The sequence below is a fragment of the Equus caballus genome, chromosome 27 (assembly GCF_041296265.1).
Source record: "Equus caballus isolate H_3958 breed thoroughbred chromosome 27, TB-T2T, whole genome shotgun sequence".
Lineage (NCBI taxonomy): Eukaryota > Metazoa > Chordata > Mammalia > Perissodactyla > Equidae > Equus > Equus caballus.
Window position 1 is genome coordinate 42144528 of NC_091710.1, and position 27300 is coordinate 42171827.

The 27300-nt window shown below is 36.6% G+C and overlaps 1 protein-coding gene across 48 annotated transcripts in view; it reads left to right on the top strand.

Moving 5' to 3' along the window:
- Positions 1 to 27300, top strand: part of SORBS2 (sorbin and SH3 domain containing 2) — a 332703-nt gene that overhangs the window by 235714 nt on the left and 69689 nt on the right. For 16 of the 48 annotated variants that reach the window (XM_070253148.1, XM_070253152.1, XM_070253122.1 and 13 more), the window contains 4 exons: positions 2098 to 2190; positions 7483 to 7509; positions 7748 to 7872; positions 23864 to 24002. In XM_070253148.1, coding sequence (XP_070109249.1) covers positions 2098 to 2190; positions 7483 to 7509; positions 7748 to 7872; positions 23864 to 24002 — 384 coding nt within the window. Of the gene's footprint in view, positions 1 to 2097; positions 2191 to 7482; positions 7510 to 7747; positions 7873 to 8658; positions 9295 to 20057; positions 20094 to 23863; positions 24003 to 27300 lie in introns of all 48 variants that reach the window. The other 32 variants (XM_070253159.1, XM_070253128.1, XM_070253121.1 and 29 more) reach the window with 7 other exon arrangements.

The following is a 27300-nucleotide window of genomic DNA, read 5'->3' on the forward strand; positions in this document are numbered from 1 at the left end:
CCGAAAGAAACACCACACAGTTCTATTTATTAAGTAGTTAGGTGCAAACAACTTAATAAGTATTTATGTTCCATCAACTCAGAAGCAATTTGAAAAAATAACACACTTAAATTTTTTAAATAATCATTTTATTTCATTCTTTATAACCACAGTTACTTACTAATGGGATGTGGGTGCTTATTGGGCACTGCAAAACTTCTCAGACCTCAGGAGTAAATTGTACATCACCAGTCTCATTTACTGGTTGAAAATTATTTCACAAGGTGCTGGCTTTTCATTACAGCAATCACCAAAAACCCAACTTTTCAAGAATATGACATCCTTTAAAGGAAGATAGTACCATCTATTATGTTGAAACTGGGAACTACCTCAGGCTAGTACTTCATGCAATGTCTGGTAGATATCACTGTGGTTGCCTCAAAAATGTAAACTTTGCCCCAAAAACCTTGTGAATCCACTAGGGTGGCCTGGGGCACCTCAGCACATAGTTTGGGAACCATCAGTTTAAGCAGTGACTCTACATCGCCTCATTCTGAAATTTTCCCTTTTCATCTCTCTGCTTGTTTTCACATGTGCAGAATTAAAAGAAGTAGAAAATAAAATCTCTTAGAGAGCCATCAGTTAACACTTTCAACACCCTGGACTACACAACCCTTTTAAATCACTGACAGCTGCTATATAGGGCATAGCCAATAACATTACCACCATTTTATCAGAAACACTCATCCTTTGGAGCTATTTTCAGTTTGAAGAGTTTGCTAAAATCCTATTGGTACCTCTCTTGAGGATATCTTTATTGTATGTTTCTACCATTCATATCTTTGTATGTTTGGTCTTTGGTTTATACTCTTTGCTTTATTTGACTTACTTTCTTATGTTGTTTCATTTTTTTGTTTTAATTGTCATCTGCATTAGGAAATTGATATTTCAAACATACACTTAAGAAATTATATTTTGATATGAGAACCATTCTGCTTGTATTTTGCCAATACTTAATTCAAATTAAACTTCCAAACACTTAAATTCCCTCATGTCCAATAAACGCAGCCGATTTTTGTCCTTAAGAAATAAAGAAAAAGAAAGAAAATAAAAATCGCATGTGGCAATATATAATGATTATGTTATCATATTAGTGGTTATATTATTTCTCTTTCTTGTTATAACTTTCAAAAAAGATTAAATTTAAGTTGTTTTGGTTCCAGGGGAATGAGCAAAACTATTTATGCACATTCCATATACAAAGGAATGTGGGAATGGAATTGGAATCTGTTCGTAAATAGAACATTAACCTTCCAATTTTAGTAGACTTGTTACTCTAAACTTCTCATATCACATTAAAATAGCTCATGCATTTTTCACTTATTTTGCTTCGTGTTGTGATTTGCATAAGTGTAAATATATAGATCATCATATACATGTTGTTCAAAAGTATAAAAACTAGTTATTTTAAACTTGGTCATTTCAATAGTGTGCATATCAATATTATCTTTGATTTCCATTAGGCTACTTGTTTCCCTAACTAATAACTATGGGAAGACATAGAATTTCCATAATGCTATATGTTTCTTTATGAATCCTACATGTCAAATTTGTCATGTCTATATAAGTTTATAACTTCTACTTCAAGAGATGCTTCAAGCTATCTTCAGGAATCGTAATAGCTAGACTACAGTAAAACCTAACTGATGGATACAAAAGTATACTATACCATAGCTCTTAATCCTGAAATATAGGTTAGCCATAACTCTAAAACCTAGTTAGATTGCTTATAAATTTAACAGTTGAATTTAAATGGTATAAAAAAGTTGAATTCTATACTTGTGTTTTCATTAAAGAAAACCGTAAAATGTGAAGTATAAAATCTGATTTTTTACTAGAGCATTGGCATCTATTTCTAAGACAGACCCCTGGTGTTTGGTTTGGTTTGGTTTCTTTCAGTTTGGGGTGGGTGTGAAATTTGCAGATGTATTCCATGGTTACTAATTCTGTCTGTTCGTCTTTCTCATGGATGTCTGGCACATTTCACTTAAAATGCATGATGATGCATGTGCTTTCTCCTTTGCTGTGGCCTCTGCTATATCATTTTTTTGCTTCCAGATAGCGGTGGGTGTGCTCGCAAACGTGCTGCCATGTCTGTTACATTAACATCTGTGAAGAGAGTTCAAAGTTCTCCAAACCTATTGGCTGCAGGTACACTATCACTAACTCACAGAATGTCACACTCGAATGGTTTTATCTGACCTTTTTCTTTCTCCAGAATTATCTTGGTTGTTTGATGAAAGTAGCTATGAATACCTTTCTAATGCACAAGTTCTTATTTTTCTTGTCTCAAGAATAGCGCCTATCCCTTCTGACTGTTTATGTTCTAAAAATAAAAAAGCCAAAGGAAACTGATATCTTGTAGAAAACATTTCAAAAATCTAATTAAAAACAGCAGTCACTTGCCAAAAATGTGTTGGGTAACTACAAGTGTTAATAACGATTTAAGTTTTTGTATCTCATGAACTAAAGGAATGTAATATTTAATTAAGATAACTCATAGGTGCTTTTGTTATTTTTTACCTAAAAACTGTTGGGCAGTGGGGGCACAGTGGGTCAGGAAGAGGGGTTTGCAAGAAACTGACTATGAATTTGCTTCTTCACCAAAGGTTGCAAACAGAATGACAGTATTAGTTTTGAAAGAGACCTTAAACCTTCCTTTAATCCAATTAGCAAAGCCCCTTTTAATACATATTTTTAAACATCTAGGTCCAATTAAGACTAACATGCACCCACGGGTATAAACATACTCTAGAAAGCAATTGGGAGTGTGATATTTCAGCCTCCTCAGAGGTGGATCTCTTTGCAACAAATGTCTGTCATGACTTCAACCCCAGTGTCTCTCGACCCTGAAATATACCCATACCTTTTGGTGACTGGTTGGTTGGTTGGTTTGCTTGTTGGTTTGTTAGTTGAAGGTTCCTTATTTTTTGTTTATAATATTTATGGGTTTTAGAGCAGAGTGGGAAAGGGCTGGAGAGTGTTTAAATAATTTTTTCACTGTGCAAATCAGTGTCTTTTACACACGTACATTTAGTAGTTAATTAAATACTCAGAATATCTTTGGCTTTAAAGCCACGTGATCCTAAACTACCCAGCTTTGTTGAGGGAAAAAACCAGCTTCCACATGTAGATTCCCACTCCTGTCCACCACCTCCAATCCACAAGTGGATTTCAATGCCCAAGTTTAAATACCGGGCCAGGTGGTTCCATAATATATGAAGTTAAAACAAAATGCAAGTTGCATTGCAATGTATGTAGTATGATCTCAGTTTGGTTAAAAAAAAAATCTCTCTATATATGTATTTGTACATTTTTGCTCATGTGTGTATGAGCAGGAAAAATGTTAGAAAAACTATCAATGTGCTTACATTGGATACCCAAGGGAAGTGAGAATGAAAGAAATAAAAACTAAATAAAATGAAGTCCAGGGCCATCATGTAATTGGAATGCCTGTACCATGAATATCATTGACACTTCAACCAAGTAAAATTCTAGCACAGGCTACTCAGATGTGGACCATTGATGTGCATGCTAGTGAATGTGACACTGACTCAACAATGCCAAACGGTATTATTTATGAAAGTAACCAGTCAAGGACTAATATTAGATTGAACTAGAGATGGCCATTTTGGAGAGTCAAGACTTGAACATCAGCAATTTCATATCACTCAACTTAATAGAAAAGATTTAATGCTTCAAAATCAAAATAATAGAAAAGATTTAATACTTTAGGAAGGTGAAATAATCTTTAGCAATAAGATTATGTAGTGACTCTGGGCCATTTTAAATTCTATATCGCAAGGAGTAAGGTTTCTCGAGAACAAAGTCCTTTGAATTTTGGATTTAATTATCACATTAAAAATAGATCTCTTTTGTATTAATTAGACACATAGGTATGATCCCTTTTTCAAAGAATTTTTAATTACATTTTGAAGAAAGACAGCAGCCTCTTTTTATGCCTAATCACGTTATATGGTTGCCTTCATAAGAATTTATTTGACACAGTGTCTTTTTGTGAATCAAAAGAGGATTAATAAATATTTATTGCATTAGATATTGTTAAAATAGAACAGCCTTTAAGTAAGAGACTACCTTCTCAAAAGGTTCTAAGCCTCCTTCTCTCCCCTCTGAGATCAGAAAGTCAATATGAGCTGCTAGTCATCAGCTGTCACCTAAACGAGTCCTTCTCTTTTCCTTTTACAGAAGTAAAGTCCCACTAGACAAGTGATAGCACACAGTGATGTTTTCAACCTCAGCTAGAACCACAACAGTGACTGTAGAGATACAACAAGCCTTTTCGAAGTATATTTTATTTTACCAAAAACACTTGGCTGTCTAAAGTAGCATTGACAAGGGTGGTGTGCTCTGGTGACCAGACCACTGTGTCAAGAGAGAGGGTCCTGCCAGCACCACCTGTGTGTTTTATACCCTTAGGAAAATTCATCTGTTAGTACCTCTCATTTCCTTTCTCAAAAAAAATTTTTAAAAAAGATTTGTCTATCATTTTCCTACTTCTCAGAATTTAATCATTTCCCAAACTCACAAGGGTTTGTCAGAATTAAATGAAAGTAAATGAAGAAAATAAATGAAGTCTTATCGCAGTACTTAGAAACACAGTAGGCATTCAATTAGTTGACGTGAATTTAACCAATATGGTTAAATTAATTCTTACAAAACATTTGAGCCCTCTAAAGAGAGGAGCTATAAGAATTAAAATCATCATGATTTTCAAGAGAAGTACAGTTTATATGTCTAATATAGCACATCAGCTAAAAGCAATTTACATAAAACCTAAGGATAGAGATTATGATGTAACAGGTACCACAAACACAGCAACATAAAAATCACAATGTTGGAATCATAAAGTTGGAAAGGACCTCTGAGGGCATCCAGTCCAATCCCAACACAAAGCCAAAAATGCCTTGACAGCTTGTCTAACATGTGTCCACCACCTTCTGCCTGGACTCAGAGAGTGCTCATTGGACTAGTGAAGAGCGAGTAGAGTTGTTAATTCTCAAAGACCCTACTTATAGTCACACACAAGACTGCCAGAGAACAACAAATCTATCCCATTTATTCATTCTTAAATTTTCAGAGAAGCAATGACCATCTACCAAAGAATACTAGAAATTAAGGGCTCTGATGGCTAGCATTCCAGCTCTGTTCTTTCACAAGTGAATGATCATGAATAATGTTCAAGATATTGGGCAAAACCATTTTCCCTATGCATTTGCTGTGTCATTTACGTGTTAAACTTTTTTTTTTTTACTTATATTCTCTTTAGTTGACATGGATCCAGGATGCTTTCATACTTTTTGTTACCTGCTCCAAACCACATGGATCCCCCCCTTTCTTAAGCTTTCCTGGCAGGGATGAAATAAAAGCAAGGCTGTGGTGAACAGTATCCATGTAAGGTTTTCATCTTTCAGTGCATCCAAAGCACTATAGTAAAATAGCAAACCAGGACTGGGAGTTTTTTAAATATCTATTATTGGATTTATTTTAAAGAAACTGAAATGTTGTACACTTGAATATCCTTAAAAGACCTATTTAAAAGTAGACTTTAATCATTAACATAAAAAGCTTCATTAAAATATGGGTTCATCCTGAAGTTTTAATCCATGGTCATTTTTGTACTTTCTCCTTTCTTGTAATTTCTACACACTTATATTTACTATGTTAAGCAGAGATTTTCAGGAGACATCAGCATCATTTGGAAATCCCTGGCCCCAGTAGAGGAGGAGTGGGAAGCCCCTTGTTGAGCCTAAAGTGACTATCTTCTGATTCTTGCACTTAATATTTATCCCACTGAATGGTTCCATAATCTCCAATGTGGTCACCAGTAAGAAGAAACAGAACTGGCCCTGTACAAACTATCAATTACAGGAAGTTTATTTCAAGTGTCCTTCTGTCTCTCACCTCCAAGCATCTGGCTCCTCTCACCTCCATCTCCAGCACATACCCACACATCCTTCTTTATGAACTCAGTTTTATCAAACTAAGAGTAAGACTCCCTATTCTCAAGCAAATAATTATAATGTAAATAATAATAATTATTATTAATGCTGCTTCCCTTTTCGTTGCCATTCCCCCAAGTCCTCAAACTTGTTCCTTGTTCACAAAGAGTATGTGGCAACCAGATGGTTATTAAATCTCTCTCCTTGAGTGCCCCAAAGCAGAACTCTAATGAGTGCTCTGTATTGTCAAGTGATGTTTGTTTTCTTTATGGAGTCCTCATCATCACTTAAGCAATTGACGATTTCAGTCATTTCTGCTTCCATCAAGTCCTGGAAGCAGAGTCTAGGAAACATTTCACACACAACTCTTCAAAGTTATTTTTACTTATGGTACCCATTTTATTACTCTGATTTTGAATTCATTGGAGATAAAATCCATTAGCAATTATAAAGATTGAAGATTTCTTAGTCTTCTCTAACTCACCTGAGCTGGAGTCATTCTAATGTAGTCTGTGCTGAATCACATTTATGTTTCTTCCTTTGATTTAGAAAGAATGTATACCAAACATTTTACCTAAAAATCAAAGTCTTGCATTCATCAACTCATTTTCATCAGAAGGTTGGGCTGAATGACCCCCGAAGTCCTTTCCAAAGAGAAGGCTTTGCGAATATTCTAGGTGAAGTTGACCTTGTGGTATAGTAGAACCAAGCAATACAAATTTATTACCTCAAATGTGCATAAGTTATAGAAGATTCTTGAATGTGTAATTCTAATAAAACTGATAGTAAATATCTCATTGAACCCCTTTCCCACTGCATTATCAAAATCAATTTATTATAATGTACTGAAATTAATTTTCCACAGCTTACTGCAAAATAATGTAACATATTGTAATAGTTCTTTCATATTTGAATATAAAATGACTTTTAAATGGCAATAAGGAGAAAATTCCAAGTCTAGAGAATTGTTTGAAAATTTATAATATGGCAGATACATTTACATTTTCTTGAAGTTAAAAAAAGAGGCAAACTACAAAAAATTGATCTCTAACACAGGAATTAAATATGGTCAGTAACACTAGGCATGGAAAGTTAAGCATCTGTAGTTTGATTTAATGCTTGGAGAAGCATTCATTGTTTATAAAGCAGATACCTTTTGACCCTTTAATTTGATATTTAGAAACTCATGTCCAGCTTGGGCAATAATAAGATAAAATTACATGTTTGCAATATAAATGAGGGGAAAAATCAGTGTTTGATATGTAAATGTTAATTATATATTCTATTTAATGAGTGATATTGTAATTGAAGTAAAAATAAATGCAATGTAAAATTTAAAAAAATAGTAGCTTTGAAGTACTCAGAGTTTAGAACAGAGATAATGTTTGCAAAACAAAATGCATGTGGTTCTTTGCCCAATGATTTTTACTGGATTGTTAATTTCTTTTACCGGTATTAATTTCAACGTTTCTTTTTCTTTTAGGACGTGATTCTCAGTCACCAGACTCAGGTACAGAAAAGCTATTCTGAATCACCATTACATTTGTTGTGTCTTTTTTTCTTTTAACATATCCATAGCCACAGTGTTGACCTCATAGTAAACTTAAATTGCATATACAGTTATGCATATTAAATTAAATTTCTAAAAAGAAAACTTCAATTTTGGAAATAAAAATAAATTTTATTAAAAAAATGTTAAAAGTGAATGTAGATATTTTTGTATCCAATTTGTTTTCCCTTAATAAAAGCTTGGAGATCTTACAATGATCGAAATCAGGAGACACTGAATGGAGATGCTACATATTCCTCTCTTGCAGCAAAAGGTTTTAGAAGCGTTCGACCAAACCTGCAAGAAAAAAAATCACCAACTCAGGTAATCCTTCACATTCTTGTCTACCGTGTTATTTCAAAGGTATTAAACCATTGCTTTAGAGCCTCTTTTCTAATAACCTGTATTTTGATACATATATTATCATTAATATATTTTTGCTTTTGTATTTCTATTGGTTGCCAGACTTGTATTTACAACATGAGAAGACAAGTTTTAAGTTCAAAACTTGAAGGTTTTTTTTTTCTGATTCAGCTCATAAAAGTCAGTCAGTCTCTAACAATATTTAGGATATATTCTAATTCTTAAAAAGCTATCAGCTGGTGATTTAGATTTCAAAGTTGTGAGGTCAGCAATACATTATGTACTCAATAAATATGAATTGTGCAACTGCTCATTATATTAACTGAAGGAACTCTGTGTTGAGATATTAGTAAAATTGTGCCACAAATATGAAAAATGTTATCGAAACAATGTGACTAAATGCACCGTATATAAATATATACCTCAAGGTCTAAAAATATGCCAAGAGAACATATGTTCACTTTTAATATAATTTCCCAGGATGTAGATGGAGACAAACTTTGTAATGTATTCTCTGTAAAAATTATTTTCCCCCAGAGGGCAGCTATTGATAATAAATTAAAATGCATTCTAAACAGAATAAAAATGATCATTATCTAACCAACAAAATATATAGCATGATAAGAAGGTGCGACATTACTTTCTTTAAGGGTAGAATTAACACTGGTTTCTTGATGACTAACTCTGACTTTCTCTCTGTTTTTCCTTCAACATTATTTCTTTCTCCGGATGCTTTTGGCAACCCAGGCACCCCTTCCACCACCTAGAAAAGAGAGCTCTTGTAGTCGCTTGATAACCAATCACACAAAGGGTGAAATTTTAGACCAATTAGTAACTAACACACAAAGTCCCTCCTGTACAGAGTACTTTTCTAACAAAAAACCTCTTCAGGGAATGATGTATTCTAATGAAGACTCCGGCCAGACAATTGTATATTCTGAAGAATCTAACACAACTGTGTCGTATACACAAAAAATCACTAATCCACAACCACCTTCCAGCACTGGTTCCCCACCAAATGCTGACACTGGTACCCCCTTTCTACAAGAGGACTACATGCAAGATTCTCAGACTCGGAGAATTTCTACATTGAAACTAATCCACAACCAGGATCTAGGATGTAGCATCCCCTTTAATACTCCACAGTTTTCCAAATCTGTTGAAGTACCATCATTTCTCAAAAAGCCTTGCTCACCACCCCCTAACCCAGTGCCTGAGATACACACAGCATCTCTTTCCATTCAGATAGCTCCCCTTTCAGGACGTGATCCTGAAAGCCACAAACAGCTACCTGAGCTTTCTCCAGAGACTACAAAGATACCTCTTCAGCAAGACAGACAAAAATCTGCAGTTGCCGCAGCCTCTCAGTCCTCAGACTGCCGGGTGATCCATTCCACTTTCCAATCTCTCCTTACAGGCTACTGTAGAGACCCTAACCCCTTTAGTTTGGGCTTCTCATATAACCCAATGCTTTGTTAGTTTCTAAGCAGGAAGGGAAAGGAGAAAGAAACTATCTTCCTATTAAAATCTTACTAAATTAATTGATAAATTTCTAGATATCTTTTAATTAAAAATATATATGTATATATATACACACACATATACATATACACAGAGATCTTTTATCCAGAAATCATGTCATAAAACTTTTTTTCCTTCTAGGTATTTATTAGAAATCCTCAGTGGTTGATTTCTACCTTTTAAAATGTATCATTTCAGAAAGTATATTAATCAGTCTTTAGTACTCAGACTGTTAGAAAGTAAATCTTTATTTCCCTATATGTGCAATTCCTTCATAGCATCATTCTGCTGGCATTTATTAATTTATTTAGAAGAGAACTGTGGCTGTCTTCACTGCTCCTCCACAAAATGATGTAGTGTCAGGAGCATAAGCTTTAAAGATAAACTGTAGATTTCAATCCATGCTTCATCTCTGGTGATGTGGGAGGGCCACCATCTTAACTTCTCTGTGAGTCTGAACAAATAAATGAGAATATTCATTAATCCTTAATTCACAGATTGTGGTAAGACTAAGGAGGGTAGAGGTAAATTACCTAGGACAGAGCAAGCACTGCATAAATGGTAGCTGTTAGTAAAAGATACACTATTAGCAACAACAGCAGTAATGGGCATATTGAAACACTAGTACCTAAGTAAATTTGTGCAATACTGTTTCCTGTAGCTGTGCTCTTAAAGATCGTCCAAGACACATCCTTGAAGAGATACATTTTTAAACTTTATAGAAAATCTCCAACAGACATCTGATTGACACCAACATCCCCTCCCCCACTCATAAAGTGAAAGCTTTAAGCTTAGATGATTAAAAAGGTAAGCGGGTATTTTCATATATCTACTAAAATATCTCCTTCAGGGGCCGGCCCCATGGTCGAGTGGTTAAGTTCGCCCGCTCCTCTTTGGCAGCTCAGGGTTTCACTGATTCGGATCCTGGGCACAGACATGGCACCACTTGTCAGGCCATGTTGAGGCAGCATCCCACATGCCACAACTAGAAGGACCCACAACGAAAATATACAACTATGTACTGGGGGGATTTGCGGAAAAAAAGCAAAAAAAACTCCATCAGCTAATCATGGTATGCAAAATTTATTCATTAAAGTAATTTCTTTGAATTAAGGTAATGTCTTCTGAGAGCCCCTATAAAATAAGTTAATAAGAATAACAAAAACAATAATGATAATAGCAGCTAACAAATAGTAAGAGTATATTCTATGCAGGCACTGTTCCAACTTATTTATATCTATTAATGACTTCTACAATCCCATCAGGTACAGAGCAAAATCAAGCTGAGACACTAACAGACAGCGTTGTGCTAGTGTCAGAGAGCAGATTTACTCGTGTCCCAGGACGTGTCCCTCCAGGATGGAGGGTAGGAGAAGTCATCGCAGACGCCACCATGTGAACAACTCAGTTCACTCATCTAACATAGTTTGGTTCTTCTAAATGGTTTTATTATGTTTGAAAACTTACTTTTGACAGCTTTCCTTTTTCATGCTTTGGTCGCTATCCAGGCTGACCAGAAACAGTCGCTTTTATGACACAATCCCTAGAGAATCAGCATGATCCACAAGTTAAGATTTAAGATCCTGTCACTTTTATTCATTCAACAAATATTTACTGGGCATCTATTATGTGTCAAGTCTGTTCTAGCCACATAGCTGCATTTGAAACCATTGATGATTACAGCCTTATTGGGAGTGGGGGTAACAAACATTAATAAACACTTAAATGAGTAGATGACATGCCTTAGAAGGGGATTATTTGTTCTTCTGTGACTGGCTTTTGTCACTGAGCATAATGTCCCAAAAGTTCATTCATGTTGTCTCATACAAGAGAATTTTCTCCTCTTTTAAGGCTGAATAAAATTCCATCGTATAAACTAAACAGTGCTGAGCAGGGACGTGAGGAGCAGAGTCTAAGGTAAATAGGGTAGTCATAGGGTTCTCATTGAGGAGGAAGAAGAGTTTCGAAGGAGGAAGATCGTTCTCAGCAAAGGCAATACCTGGTGGCAAGGCTTTAAGGCTGAAGCATGCTGGGGGTGCTCGAGGACCAGCAAGGAAGCCAGCGGGAAGGAGAGAAAGTAAGTGAGGCAGAGAGTAAGAAGATGCGAAGTTAGAAGCAACAGAGGCCAGGTGACAGAAGTCCCCATAGCCATTGCAAGGATTTTGACTTTCATTCTCAATAGAAATGGGAGTCACTGGAGGATTTTGAGGCTGCCACTATTGTTATTTGACATATAGTCTAACAGAATTATTCCAGCAGCTCAGCTGAGAACAATCTATAGTTGGCAAGAAGGAGAGTAGGCAAGCCAGTCAGGTGGCTGTTGCAACAATTTAAAGGAGAAATGGTGGTGGCTTGAGGCAGGGTGCAAGTAGTGGAGGTGGCGAGAAATCAGATTCGGAATGTATTTTGAAAATCAGTGAATGGAACTTCTTGACAGATTGCATGTGGGAGGTGAGGGAAAAAGAAGAGTCAAGATTGACCCAAGGTTTTGAGACTTTGCAATGGGGAAGGATGGAATTTGCCATCCTCTGTCCATTGAGACTGGATAACTGTAGATAGCGCAGGTTTGGCGGGTGGACAGAGGTTCCATATGAGACATGATAAGTTTGAGGGATCCGCTAGACATCCAGATGGAGAGGTGGAGTATGCAGTTGGATATATGAGTCTGGAGTTCAGGTCGAATGTCCAGGTTGGAGACATAAGCCATTAGCTTACAGGTGGTTTTGTAGCCAGGAGACCAAATGAGATCACCAGGGTGAGAGTACAGTATAGAGAAAAGAGGACGCCCGAGCACTGAGCCCAAGTGCATCCCAACAGCGAGAGAAGGAATCAGGAAAGTAGACTAAAAAGAGTGTCTGCTAAGGGAGGAGGAAATCCAGAAAAATGTGGCACCCTAGAAGCCAAGCGAGGAAAGTACGTTGAGAAGAGATGGTTAACTGCCCAAATGCTGCTGACAGAACAAGTGTAAGATGAGATGTGCTAACTTACCACTGACCTCATAGTGGGGAGAGAGACCTTCTTGGAGGGGGCCTAAGAGAGATTGAGAGGAGAGCAATTGGACAGTCGGCTCTTTCAAGGTGTTATTCATATAAGACCTTCCATCTAGTTATTCCCTCTCCCTGAGCCTCAGTTCCTTCATCTATTTAATGGGGATAATAATGGTGTTCATCCCAAAACATTGCGGGGAGGTAAAAATAAGATACTGCATATAAGAAGCTCGCACAGTGCCTGCTACAAAGTAATCCCTGAACATATAGTAGCTGTGGTTATTTTAAAATAATATCCTTTTTCCAAACTATGCATCTAATTGGGAAAAGAGAATATATTATTTTCAACAATATGTCGTGTTTCTTTTTTACCGATGGATAAAAGTTTATTTCATCTGACCAGCAGTTTGTTCCAAGACGACGGTGTGTCATCTTATATAACACTTTGTCAAAAGGTGGCACAAAACTGTTGCAGTTTTGACTGTTTTTTCATTGTGGTAAGAATATTTACTGTGAGACCTAGCCTCCTAACAAATGTTAAAGTGTACAACACCATTGTTAACTGTAGCCACAATGTGGCACAGCAGCTCTCTAGAGCTTACTCATCTTGTATAACTGAAACTTTATACCTGTTGAAAAGTAACTCCCACCCCCAACTTCCGCCCCCCTGCCCCTGGCAACCACCATGTTGCCCTCTGCTTCCATGAGTTGGACTCCTTCAGATACCTCATGTAAGTGGAATCATGCAATACTTGGTCTTCTGTGACTGGCTTAGTTCACTGAGCATAACGTCCCCAAAGGTCATTCAGGTTCTCGCATATGACAGAATTTTCTTCTCTTTTAAGGCTGAATAAAGTTCCATTGGATGCATATACCACATTTTCTGTATCCATTCATCCATCCATCGACATTTAGGTTGTTTCCACATCTTGCCTTTTGTGGTATGCTTTATTTTTAAGTCTCATTTTCCACGGAATGGCCTTTCACAGTGGTGACCTTTTCATTTTAAATACTTATGTTCCACGTTCTGGCAGGAAGTCTCAGTAAATGCCAAGAAGTGTAAGCTACACACTCTAGTCAGCCAAATATGTGCTCTGTTATAAAGAATTGGCCTCCCATGGAAATAAATAGCAGATCCAAGAAACAAATTCTCTATACCTAGAGGTGAAAAGAAAACTTCAGTGTTCTAGAAGTTTCATTTACATATTTTTGTTGTTTTTATTAAAATCTGGCCATTAGTTTAAGAAGAAAACGGCAGCCCACTGTTAGGAATTTTAGTTCTCTCCATATTTGATCACCTGACAAATTGTTTTATATACTGCAGATATTTTAATTTACCTCCTACAAATTTACCTATAGAGAGAACACAAAATGAAGTGTTTACCCTTCTGTTACTGTGCGAACAGATATCCTCTTGCTAAAAATGTCACACTGTTCTCAATGTCAGATAAGTGAAGGCCTAAGCCAGAAGCTTTGAAAAAACAGCAAAAACTACACCCCAACATTTTCTCTAGCATTTCTGAGTGTTCTGCCCTTTGCTTCAGGAAGATAAACTTGACCCTTCTATCATGAAATAATGTAATCAATCATTAGCTAAAGCTGCACATTCACAGCTGCTGCTGCACATATGTTGGGGTCTCGGAGGGGAATTTGTCTCACTGTCAAGTAGAAGAGAAAGAAAAGTCATCTCTTTTTCTCCGTAGGATCAAGATGTAGACGTTAAGGAGGGCCAAATAATGAATAAACGTCAGCAGTGTGGGATGATAGAAAAGGTGAAGAACATAGAGTGTTCTGGACCAGTCCCACCAATACCAGCCACGAGCACTCATATATTCCATTAGTATGGCCAACCAATATCCATAACTTTTTGTGTGTGGGTTTGTTATGCCACTAGTTGATCAGGTCTTTGGCAATTCCTCCATCTGACTAACGTGTGTTGTGTATGTTTCTGAGTGATTGAACGGTAGAGAACATTTGGGAGCCCAGTATGAATTTAGCATCATCTAGAATCCCCTCTACCATACCTCCGAATAGATGAGCATTCAGCCTCTTCTTGAACACACTTAGGAATGGAGAGCTCAGTTACTTTAGAAGGCAGCTATTGCTTGGGAAATTCTTGGATCTAATTATTAGAAAATATTTCTAATGTTGAGTCATAATCTGCCTTCCTTAACTTCTGTGTATTCATCCTGCAGAGCAAAACAGATGAAGTTTCTTCCCTCTGCTGTATGACAGTTTTCACAGTATTGTTCTACTCCCTACCCTGCTCTTTGCTGTCTGTAAAGCATTCTCGTGCCTTCCAAGCATCAAAAAAAATTTTTAAATGGCTCTCATTTGTTGAAAGCTATTACAACACACCAGACACTGTACCAGCACTTACATTATCTCACTTCATTTTCACAAGCTTTAGCAGATGGGTTTTATTAATGTCCCTATTTTACACACGAGGAAACTTCGTCCCAGGTCTGTCTGACTCCAGATCCACAGCTCGACAAATAGATTCTCCTGCCTCTATTTTTTAATATAATCTGACTTTTGATCCCTATCTTCTGGCCATGCTCTTAAGATATGACACCTCTCCAGATTCCAAGTCATGTTCCTGATCTGAGTTCCACAGAGTACAGTGGAAATACTTACTCCCTTTTTTCAGATACCATACCTCATCAATGTACCCAAATCTGTGTGACCATTTTAGATCAGTTGTCACCCAGGTCTTGGGCAGAGACTATAAGGCTGTTAAGACCTCTGGCAAAAAAAAGGTTTTTATTATGAAGCCACAGGGCAATTTTGTATCATGAAATGCAGGTGGTACAGCCAGGCCTTAGGAGAACTGGAGAATGGCCAGTTAGCTACCCTCTCTTTCTCCATCTTAGATGCCACATAGTTCCTGTCTCTCCTCTCTGTAAGTCGGCCTCATTCTCCTCTCTTAGTTTCTGTCCTCTCATTACTTCAAGTTGCCTGAGGATTTCCATGACCTTCTCTGGCTCCAGTTATGTGTGAGCTTGCACCTGGGTTTGTGGGGTACAGGACCACCTGACTGGGGCATTCAGTGTAATATAATTCAAATTCCCAATTCCTGGCAAGGAGACAGTGCCTCACTGGCCTAGTTTGGTTCACTTATTCCCCTTTCAAAACAATCAGCTGTGGCCAGTGAAATGGAGTCACCTCGTACAAACACGGCTGCCAAGCACTTCCTCTTTATCCCCTCAGGAGGTGAGGTGGGAGGTAAAGATTGACTGTGGGTTTTTTTTCCCACAAAAATTCTTAAACTGTTTATTTAAATTCACTATGGAGATTTAAAATCTAAACAATGATATGGATAATTATATAATAGAACCCATTATAAGTACTCCTCACAAGGCTTCACCAATTTTCGCTATGTTACCATTTGTTTTCAAGGGTCAACTCCAATTATCCTGGTCGTATTTTAAAGTCAACATAAGATACAGTTTCCTTGAGTTTGTAGAAATTTTAGTACCCATACCTAACAGATGAAGAAAAAAAAACTAATGAAAATACCATTATGAAACCTAATAAAATGCAAATAATTTCTTAATGTAAAGATTAATTTTCATATGACACACTCCTAGACATTTTTTCAAGTAAATTACTGTCAATTCTATTGAAAAATAGAAAACAAAACCTGCAAAATCCCTTTGCTTGATATTTAACACATATTTCATATGTTCCTTGAGAAATGAGGCCTGGAAGCTCAGGCATTAAAGACGTTAGAGGAGGAGATGTTAAGACCCCAGACCACAGTGCCATGTCAAGCCACTTGGAACCTGAGACAGAAAAATAATATATCCCCCATATATGTGTTTTTATGTATTTTTAATTTTTTATAGAACATTTCAGTATTTAAAAAAGTATTGAAAAGTAGGTATGTTAAAACTAAACATTATTTTGTTTAAACATTTTATTTATACCCAAACATAATTTATTATAATTTTATTTCGTCTTAAATTAGTCAAAATTTGTTTAAGATCCTCATTGGTCAAGGGAAAACTGTCAAATCTGACTGTCCTCTCAATCGAAATGGGATCAGAAACAACAGATCTTGAACATATTATTATTTTATTATATTATTGCTTCCATTAAAAATTCAGGATACTAATTCTTCCTTTTTCCTCAGTCTTCAATATGGCTTAGCATGGCACTGGTTATTTAAATTTTTGATATTTTGTTCAGTATGGATTTTTTTCCCATTGATTTTGATTTTTTTTTCTAAGATTGCATTGAAATAGTGCTTATCTGAGTTACTGAGTTTTTGTCATTCCATTGAATTTTGCACCCAACATGGGTGCCGTACTGGCCTCCCCCTCAGCCTGGCCCTACCAGACCATGCTCCCTTTCTCTATACCCCAACTCCACATCAAGCCCACATCCAATGACTTTCTTTTCACCTCCAGTTTCTGCGTCTACTGAGTTAACAAACTGATGGTCTGGGGCGTGTGATGATAGATGTGTTTTGTTTGGTTGGCACAGAGTTAATTTTATTTTTCATTTGGCCACCTTTAGGAGGAACGTGCCTTCTCTTTTCCACTCCAGTTCCTATCATCTCCTCTTATCTAACACCTGGCTTGATTTTCACATTCTGGATACACTCCTGGCCCAGTGGACACTTGAATTTGCAATGCTTACATCCAACCTGGTTTACTTTTGTACTGCTGAAGCTCACTGTTCCTGAGTCCTCATGCTCCCTAATTCCTCAAGGAGTTCAACTGAATTTAGTGATCTCTTTCATCCTCTGGTTCTGCTCAGTATTCTGGATTGAATTCATTTGGACCAGGAGGTTCAATGCTATTTTGAATACCTAGGCACTCTCTCTCTTAGAGTATTAAGTATGTTGAGGTTCCTTTGTAGAGACCAGACAACAGCAAGCTCATTTTTCTAGTTCTTCTCTCCCTTATAGCCCAACAGTTTGGAAAATGTCACAAAGTTGGTGACATTTGACTTATATTCAAACACCTTAAACTTTACATGGTCTTGAAAACACTGAGACACAAAACAACCACAACAGTTTTCTGCAGTCGTCTGCCACCAATTCAATAGAGGAAAAAAACCCAACTATTCCTGTTTTAAATTAGGTTTTCCTCCTTCAAGGTAGTCCAGATTGAGAAAATACTTCCTTCCTCCCTTTTTCACACTTTTCCTCCTACTCATCTCACATGCTCCTCAGGGAAATACATACATTGTGATTCTCTCTCCTTCTGTGTCTAAGAGGGTATTCCATTCATGTGGACATCAGGGTTATGTGAAGGAGCCTCAACTAGTCTAAGAGGTTATTTACATCTTTATCCCAAGATATTTCAAAGCTTTGTGGGTGACCAATAGACGGTTGAACTTTTGAGTTTTATCTATATAAATTTAAGTGTGGTATGACTCACCAAGAGGCATTTCATCTGTTAACTTCACACACACACACACACACACACACACACACACACACACACACACTAAAAGATTCAAAACTGTGAGCATATCAGGAGGTGGTGAGAGAAATTCAAAAAGTGAAATAGTTCTGTATTCTGTAGATACTCTCTTTGGAAGAATAAATGAATGGCTAAAGATTATTCCTAGACATAATGCTGTACAAACAAACTGATCATATTACCCATAACATAACAATAACATGCTACCCAACCCATAACAATGGTGGCTTTAGAGAGAATATGCTTTAGCTTTTGACATGTCTCAAGTCCAAAGGAAATGGCCAAGCCAATCCCATGAGGGTTATAATTATTCGATTTTCCTTTTAATTTTAAAGGAAAAAACCTCCTGTGAACATATAACTCAAATCCTTTTGCATGATCTACATTATTTAGTAGAATTTTCACTTAGCATAAGCAAAGCTGCAGAGATTCATGTTAAATAGAGACCTCTTTAGTGAAACTGCATTATTATGAGAAATTCCCTTGATACTATCCAACCCAAGGCTACTCTCTACTGAATTCCACCCAGACTTTTAGTAAATTCTAACATATTAAGTTGTAATTATTATACTTTCATACTATTATAGTTTTACTTCCAATAAAATCTGCAATTATTATAAAAATTTACTAATAAAAAAGATACATGTCTACTAAAATATTTTAAGTTCTGGGTAACTAAGATTTCTGTCAGTTAAGTCTAGAGATTTTAAGCCATATACAGTAAAAAAGTATCACATTTATAATGAGTGTATTTAAACACAACAAAAAAGCTTATTAAGTGAAAATAGAATAAAAATTTGTTTTTTAATCCCGAGTTGGAGTTTCTTAACCTGTTAGATTAAGAATGTGCTTTAGAGTACCTATGAATACCAAAGGTCAGGCAGAATTTTATATGTACGTGAATTTGTGCATTTTTCCTAAGAGAAGGACCAATAGCTTTCATCAGATTTTTAAGGTGTCTGTGGCCAAGAGAGACCTTTTTATATGGTGGATATTTTTTTTAAGTATTCAATTAAAAGTCCAAGGGAAAAAATATGACTTTTTATGAGATCAACAGTCTGCTTGACATCAACCGTTATGAAAATGATGACTGGTCAAGAACATCAAATGGTACCACTTAACCCTTTACTAGGCAAGATTTCTAAGTTTATACAGTTCTTTTGCCTTCATTCCCCATCCTCCTACTAATATCCTACAATACTTTTGGCTAGCTATCTTACAACTGGCACCACACCAAACACTCAAAAAAAACCTCTATTGTGGAGGTGCTGGGGAGTAAGAAAAACAAAATTTCCTTCAGAGTTTTGTTCACTCATGTTGAGGCTGATGCTTATCATCATATTTGACACGTGCACACAGACATCACCAAGGTTAGAATGAATAGCTACAAAACCTCTAATGGGCCGTCCACACTCTTCCTTTTACAGACAACCCCTCCGCCATGTTTAGCCTCCTGGGTTATACAGCCTTGGAGGTATTGAACCTTTCCTTTCTCCTCCAGTTTCTTTCTCCTTTACCTACCATTTAAAACCAACAGTAGTTCTAACCAACTAGAGTATATTCTAACCCCTGTTAGTGGCTGGTTTTCTTTTTCACTTCATCTTCACGTAGATACCGCTATTTGCACCGCTAGGATATTTTAAAGTTCAATTCTTTTAGTAGTTTATAGTAAAATCAAAAAAGAGATTCAGTGGTTGGAAAGAAAACAAAATTCCCTTTCCACTTAGTTCTTTTTAGTTTGATCAGTCTTTAGATCTGTGAGTCAGAAAAAGTGAGGCAAATTGATTTATATTTTGGGAATATTGTCTTGGGGGGATGGCTACAAATACTTTTTTAGTGAATGGAAAACTAATTCTGCTGACCAGTAGACAACCTGATAGCATTTTGCTGTCACAAGCACAAAAACTAAAACTACTGAGGAAAAAATTCCTTAATGCTAGTGCTCTCAAGCCCCCACCCAAAATTATGATGCAGTGCTGTGTGAAAACTGGTCTTATTTCCAAAACACACTTACTGGATTCCTTTTCTTCATGTTTTCATGCTTTATCTGTACTGTGTGGCTGGCACCTAATCCGTCTGAATGTACTTCCTTAAAGTGCTTGCAAATCAAACTGATGCTTTGCCTTCTCTGCCACATTGCAAAAAGAGATGTTTTTATTAATTGGATCATTTATATCTCTTCTTATTCTCTCCTCAAACTCAGCTTGGAAACCAGAACTTAACTGCCAATGTGCTGGAGGTAAATGCTTCACAGACACACAGACAAACCACACCAGAAGCCTCTTCTTCATGCCCTCCTTCTGTGGTACCTTGTAACCGAACTACTTTCTCATCAGACGGTGGCTCCAGGCCCGCATCACTTACCCTGCCGCCACCTGCTGATGTGGGGCCTTCACACCTGCACGGACCTCTGACCCTTTCACATTGTTTATGTAAACCACCCGCTCCTTGCTCCTGACCGCCTTATCCACAGAAATGCCACAGGGTCTCACTACAAACTTCTCCCAGGGGAAGTGCTCCTCCTGCTCATGGAGCAAGTCCCCCCCAGCCATCCCAGATGAGCTGCAGGTAGCCAACTCCGACACCACTGACCATTCTGAAATAGCTTCTCCACCTTGGCTTAGAGGTCTGCCATGACAGATGGCACCACGCTAACCACTCCTGCTGCTATGCGTAATTATTCTTCCTTCCTTGGCCTCCATCATTTTTTAACAGATCTCCAAAGGCCAAAACGACTGAGTCGTTGCCTACCATCTCATTTTGCCGCTGAGCATTGTTATTCGCATAGGTGTGGATTATTAGTACACCCATTCTATACAGTATATGAGGGAAATCCAGTACGGTCATCCTCATAAGCCTACTTTGGGCTGAAAAATTCAGTTATATTCTCTTCATTCCTTTTGCAGTCAGTTATGTTTGCACTGTATTGCTCCAGCTAATGAGTTGTATAGTGATTTGCCTTAAGAAGTTATGTGAGAAATTTAGATAAGTATACATATAATATTATGATGATTAGATTATACAAAGAGTGTGAAGTTTTGCAAAAATTTTAAGCCAGTATTAAATCCTGGTAGATAACAGTTTACCTCAGAGATTCATATGAATGTGTCATGGGTGAATAATTTGTATATCCTTTTTTCTCACATATATGATTACTGACTGCATGGTGCTAATTCTTCTTGCTCCCTTTTCACTAACAGCTGCTGCTTTTGAACCCAACTACAGGAGTGAATGATGTCAATAATCTTAATGTACACTGCAGAAATTTAGCTGTGATTTTGGGGGAATTATTTTTCCTGAGCCATTCCAGTGTAGAAATTTATGAATACATTTATTATTTTATAGATTAATAATTTATCTTCCACTTATAGCAATATATAAATATTTCTGTGCATATTATATCATCTAAATATGTCTATATGACAAGCAGTCCTTAATTAATGATTTATGAATGACTAAAATGCTTCAAGATTTTATGGCCCAGATTTTCAATTGCATGTATGGCTCCAATTTGAAAGGCACATAACTTTAGAGGAAGAATGGAAATTTTTTTAAAAATTGATCTTATAGTGAAATTCTAAAAAGCACCGTCATAGACAAAACTTTAGTTGTGCTACATAGTTTTTATTTTGTATCAAGATCATAAATCTGCAAATTTCACGCATGGAGAAATATTATAAGCCATTTGTTTTTCAAGACATTGCAATTACAGTAGACAAAAGATCGTTTTTATTGTATGGAATTTAGTATGCGTTCAATGGCTGGGTATAAAACTTTGCACTGAAATCTTCAGTTGAGCAAGTGGCTACAGAGGGAGCTTCACTTTCCAGGACTACCACCACCCAGAGTGCCTCCCTCACATTAGCGCCAGGAGCTCAGCAGGCATGGGTCTGTCCATGTTCCACTATGCTTTCAATAGTTCTTAACTTCAAGCTTCAAGGAATGTTATCAGGGCCTTTAACCAAAATTACAAAGCAGTGATAGTATATCAATTTATGTACTAACCTATCTGATCTTCTGTTTTTAAGACCATTCAGGAGTCTTAGAGTTATACATGTAGTCCTGTAGGCACAATCAGAGTTAACTGCAGCTGAAGTTAGTTTCAAGTAGCAATTTGAATTGTGTATAGATTCTCCATGTGGTGATTTTTCAAATAATTAATTCACTACAGCAATAAACTATTTGCTGAAATTCTGCAGGTATTATTTCATTAGTAAAATCCAGATTGGTTTAACACGAGAGAGTAAATCTATTTGCAGTATTTATTTTTTTAACCCATAATCAATATTATTCAAACCATTGAAAGAGGATTCAGGGCAACTTTCTTAAGTTTAGTAACATAATACATGAAGATTTTTAATAAGAAGAATTCCCCTGCTTTTAACACTAGTTATAACACATTATAACAATAGTTTCTCAAAGATCAACCAAACTTGATTTCGGCAAGGAAGCAAAAATATTCTCAAATGATTCGTCAAAGGTGCATAAGGGCTCTGAGGTATTTGGGTGGCCAGTGCCTCACGCTTATTTGAATGTCCAGTGCTCTTCAGGTAGAAGGTCCTCAGGATACGGTTGCTTATGATGTGAGAGTGGTTTCTGTAGCAGCTTAGAGAAGTACTTAATCAACAAGCACAATCATTGTAACGAAATGTCTATTGACTTTAGGACAGACGTGGTATGACCACAAAGGAATGAAATTAGATTTAGTAGATTTATTCTAGGTCATTTGAAAATATATATTGTCCATCTATGTTTCAGGCCCGTGTAATAGAAGTTTATTTTGTTTTAAAAAGAGTAGAAGAGCCAGCCCTGATGGCCTAGTGATTAAAGTTTGGAGCTCTCCCCACTTTGGCAGCCCAGGTTCATTTCTCGGTCACACCCATCTTTCAGCTGCCATGCTGTGGTGGCAGCTCATGTAGAAGGACTTACAACTAGGATATACAACCATGCACTGGGGCTTTGGGGAGGGGAAAAAAGAGTAGAAAAAGTTCACAAATTATGGTTGTTTATCTATGTGCATATGTGTGTTTGTGTGTATTCAGCTCTAAGGTCATTTTAACTAAATGCTCTTACTAATTAATGTTTGGTCTCATTCGCATGCATTATATAATCTCCTGAATGCTCAGGCTTGTCTTGTGCATAGATATGCATGCTTCATAGTGGTGAGCTCAACCTGTGTGAACTAAGCTCATTCAATTCAATTAGAATATGTATCTCTTGAATATCTACCATGTTATTAGCATCAGGTGGCATGTTCTAAAAAGATATATATAAGAAGCATGTATATGACCATTCCCAACAAGAAGCTTGAAATAATTTTGGGGATATAAAATACTCATATATAAGGCAATTAAAACAATAAATTATTAAGAAACAAAACAGAGGCCCATAAAGTGCTAAATGAGATTGGAGTAGGGAGAAGTCAATGGTTTAACATATCTTTCTGATACTCTGCCTGGTATTTGATTCTCTTAGGATAGATTGCTTCATGATATATAAATCCAATCAATAGTGTTCCTTATGTTCGTCACCTTGCCCTGGAAATATTTATTCACTAGAGGATATCCCTAAGTCTGAGAACCAATCCCTCTACTATGTCAGAGAATATTCATTTCGAATCCTGCATGCAGTGCAGCGTGACTGTGTTTTGACAACTAAAGTCATGATTATAAGAGGAAACTTGCCCTCCGTGTTTATTTTATAGTGACTCCTACTGATACCTTTCGGCATCTCTGTTGGCAGAGTGGCACGGGCACTAGTCAGCTGCTTTCATCCTTCCTAGTTGCCTCCTATGTCCTCTGACATGTAAGAGAGTGATTTTCAGAAATAAAGGAAGATAGAGAAGACACTGAAAAAATGTACCCTCTCTCTCTAGACATCAGTTTCCAAAGTAAATAGAAACTTGACAGCTGATGACTGTCATCTGAATGGAAGTCTTTTATTGTCATCTAAAGGAATGGTGTTTACGGGACTCTGTGGTTTAACGGGATGTCTTTGCGTTTTTCTCAGAGCCAGATAACAGTGAATGGAAACTCTGGAGGGGCAGTGAGTCCCATGAGTTACTATCAAAGGCCATTTTCCCCGTCAGCTTACTCTCTACCAGGCTCACTCAATTCAAGCATGATCATGCAGCATGGCCGGTCACTGGGTAAGTCCTTTGACAGTCATGATTTTCATGACCATTTTGATATAGCAAGTACAAACCACATGAAAAAAAATATAAAACATCAAATTAATTTTTCAAAAAGGAGGGCAGAAGCATTCAACACTCCACTATTCAATGACCCTATCTTAGGGGAGGAATTAGAGATGGCATAGACTCAACATTGGAGAAAATAACACCCAGCTATTCCAAGATGATGACTTCATTTATACCTGAGTCTGGAAAAGGCTATTAGAGCTTTGGGGTGGTGGTGTAGAGAGAAAAGGTGGATAGTTGGGGAGAGGAGAGGGCACACCGCCAGGAGAACATTCATGTAGAGTGTTTCCATGGATAGCAAATACCATCCATGTTCGAGGCAGCCTATTCTTCTGTGGAAGAGCTTTCATTGTAGGAAATTCTTTTGGTATATATAAAGAAGAACTGGCTAATGGTTAGAACAGTCTAACAAAGGGACAGGATGCCTCATAGAGTAGTAAACTACTATTCTAACTGAAGCCAGAGACCATCAGTGAGGGATGTGGGTTCCTCTAAATGATGAATCCCGAATTTTATAGAGAGTTCTTAAATCTTCGGGAATTAAGAATTAGATGAAAGATATAGCTCTCCTCCAGAAAAAAAAGGAAGATTTGAACATTCATAAAAATTTGTAAGCATACAATTTCATGGGGTTCATGAACTCTTTGAAGCCTCTTGGGAAAGAAGCTGTGCTATATAATGATAGAAACATTTTTATGTGGCAAAATATATTGGATGGTTTAGAAAATAATGTAACAAATATTTCTTGGTTTTCAAAAAATGCAAAAAAAAAAAAAAATAACCCAAATCATTAAAAAAAACAGACCAAATTGAACCATCATCTGAATTCAAGCTGAAAAAGTTTCCATGATGTGGAGCAACTGGTAGACTTCCAGGGCCACAGGAAGCAGGGAGGAAAGCAGAGGACAAGGTAACCACAGCACAGCTCTCAGAAAAGTAGGAGAGGACCAATCCTCTGGCTGCCACCGACCAACAACAGAGAGGAAGAAACTAGAATGCATGGCTTGAATTCTTATTTCCTCTTGGGCAGCAGACAACACTCCCTCTTCCCCAACTCTGTTTGTGTATCAAAAGAACATGATGCTATTAGTTTACCCAGGAATATTTTATGTCAACATCCAGGACATGCATTGTAGAACTCAACTTCTATAGTCAACAAAACCTCGATAAGACTTCCATGTAGCCATGAGACTCATTACTGGAAAGTCTAAATATACCTGTGCCTTCTCTAATGCTCCTCCTGGGATCAGCTGTGAATTTTATAATGATGTCCTTTTAGAGTCTAAGAAAGTAGAAAGTCCTTATGCCAAAATGTTGTCCTTTAAACAGTCAGTCTATAGTGTAGTATTAGAATGGGAGTCTGTTATAGCTAGATTTTTTTATGGAGCTATGCATTATCATACATCTATAGTCAAACTCTACAATTATTCTAGCCATAACATTTTCCCACATTATTATTATTATCAAAGTCTGACTGTCTCCATTGCCTGTCTTCATGAACACAATTTTGTCCCTCCTCCCAACAAACAAAATGTATAAATACTTGAATGTAGAAGAGGTTTTATATTAGAACATATCAATGATAGATTTTACATATAAACTCTACTGCACAGAAAGAAATTCTCTATATAAACATTGAACAAATTCCAACTGGCCAGTGCTGAGCTGGGTCCTGAGAAGAACATACCAATCTATCCCGCCCTAGAGGAAATTTATATTTAGTTGAGGACAAAAGACTGCAAAAATGAGAGTGGATCTTATAAGATAATAATAAAAGGCTAACATATTATATAAGCTATAAGTTCATAGAATCTTATGAACCATCAATGAAGACAGAGTTAAATATTTTTTTCTTAGTCTCAGACTTTGCACATACTAGGAGCTCAAAAGATAACTGTTGCCTGATAGGAATACTAGCAACATGGTTGCACACTCAAATCCTTTTTGGAGTTAAATGGAAAATCAGAGTCAAATATCACCTTGTGTCTAAATTCGGAGTTTCCTGGAAAAGATACTACTTTAACATACAATGGCACATAAAGTAGTTTTATTCCTAGCCTTATTCATTCTTCATCAGAAATGGATTGAAAATGCTTTGCTTTTGCAAACTAAACCCAAAATAGTCATAATAATAAATTTTATAATGGATTTTAGTTTACACAGGTCTTATCCCTACTTATCTTTATAGTGATGAGTAAATTTTTTTAAAAATCTTACTTATGAAGTTTTATATAAATTTGCTACAAAAAACACAGTCATATCTTTTGATAGATACGTACCTATATACATAGATACGTAATCAATGCTACGCTGAAACATCAGGACTTTTAGATATCCACATAAAAAGAAACCTATCTGAGTGACAGATCTGATAAACCATGGCAAAGAATCATTCTTGGTCACCAAAATTTTGAAATTTATGGTAAACAAAACAGGAAGTCATATTATCAATTGTACCAGATAAATGGTGGTGATGTTGATTTTCGTAAATATCTGTGAACTAAGAGTCAGTGGAACATATAGTATGTATATGTCTTCTCTGTTTCTTATGAAAGCATCCTAAAAGTTCATAAAGATGGCATAAGACAGAAACATGAAGAATCTCATCTAATTTATATGCTTAGGGCAAATTTCATACTCAAGGGGCAGGAAGTCATGGGTTTTGGTATTTTAAAAGCAAAGATATTATGGCCATCATGGTGACTTAAACAAAAATTAATACTAATAATTTAAAATCATTTATTTACCTATAAGCCTTCACATCTAAGTATATGTTTGGATGTGAAGATGTCTCGCTGTGATTTTTGTTTTCACTTATATTTATGAAATCACTGTTGTAGACTCAACAGTCACATCTTTTGTCCTAAGAGTACATTTCAGTACTTTTAAATAATGCTAGTCAGCAGTTTCACAAAAGTAATATTAATTATGGCCTGAGGGAAATTACTAAACTTGTTTCAGCTTCTGCCCCTCATCTGTAAAACAGATCACCCCCCTCCAAGATTACTAGAAGGGTGAGATGAGATAATGTATATGAAGTGCTTTCTTACAGTGGCTGCCACACCATCACACGGTCTTTAAACAGATGTCATTCTTCCCCTCGTCTGTCTTCATAAAATGATGAGTATCTTGTTATTAAAGGTCTGTTCAATATATACCTACATATTAACAATGAGTGGCTCAAATTTAAGGTAAATGAGTTAAAAGTGGTAATGAGTGAAATACAAGTTGACAATAAAAATACAAG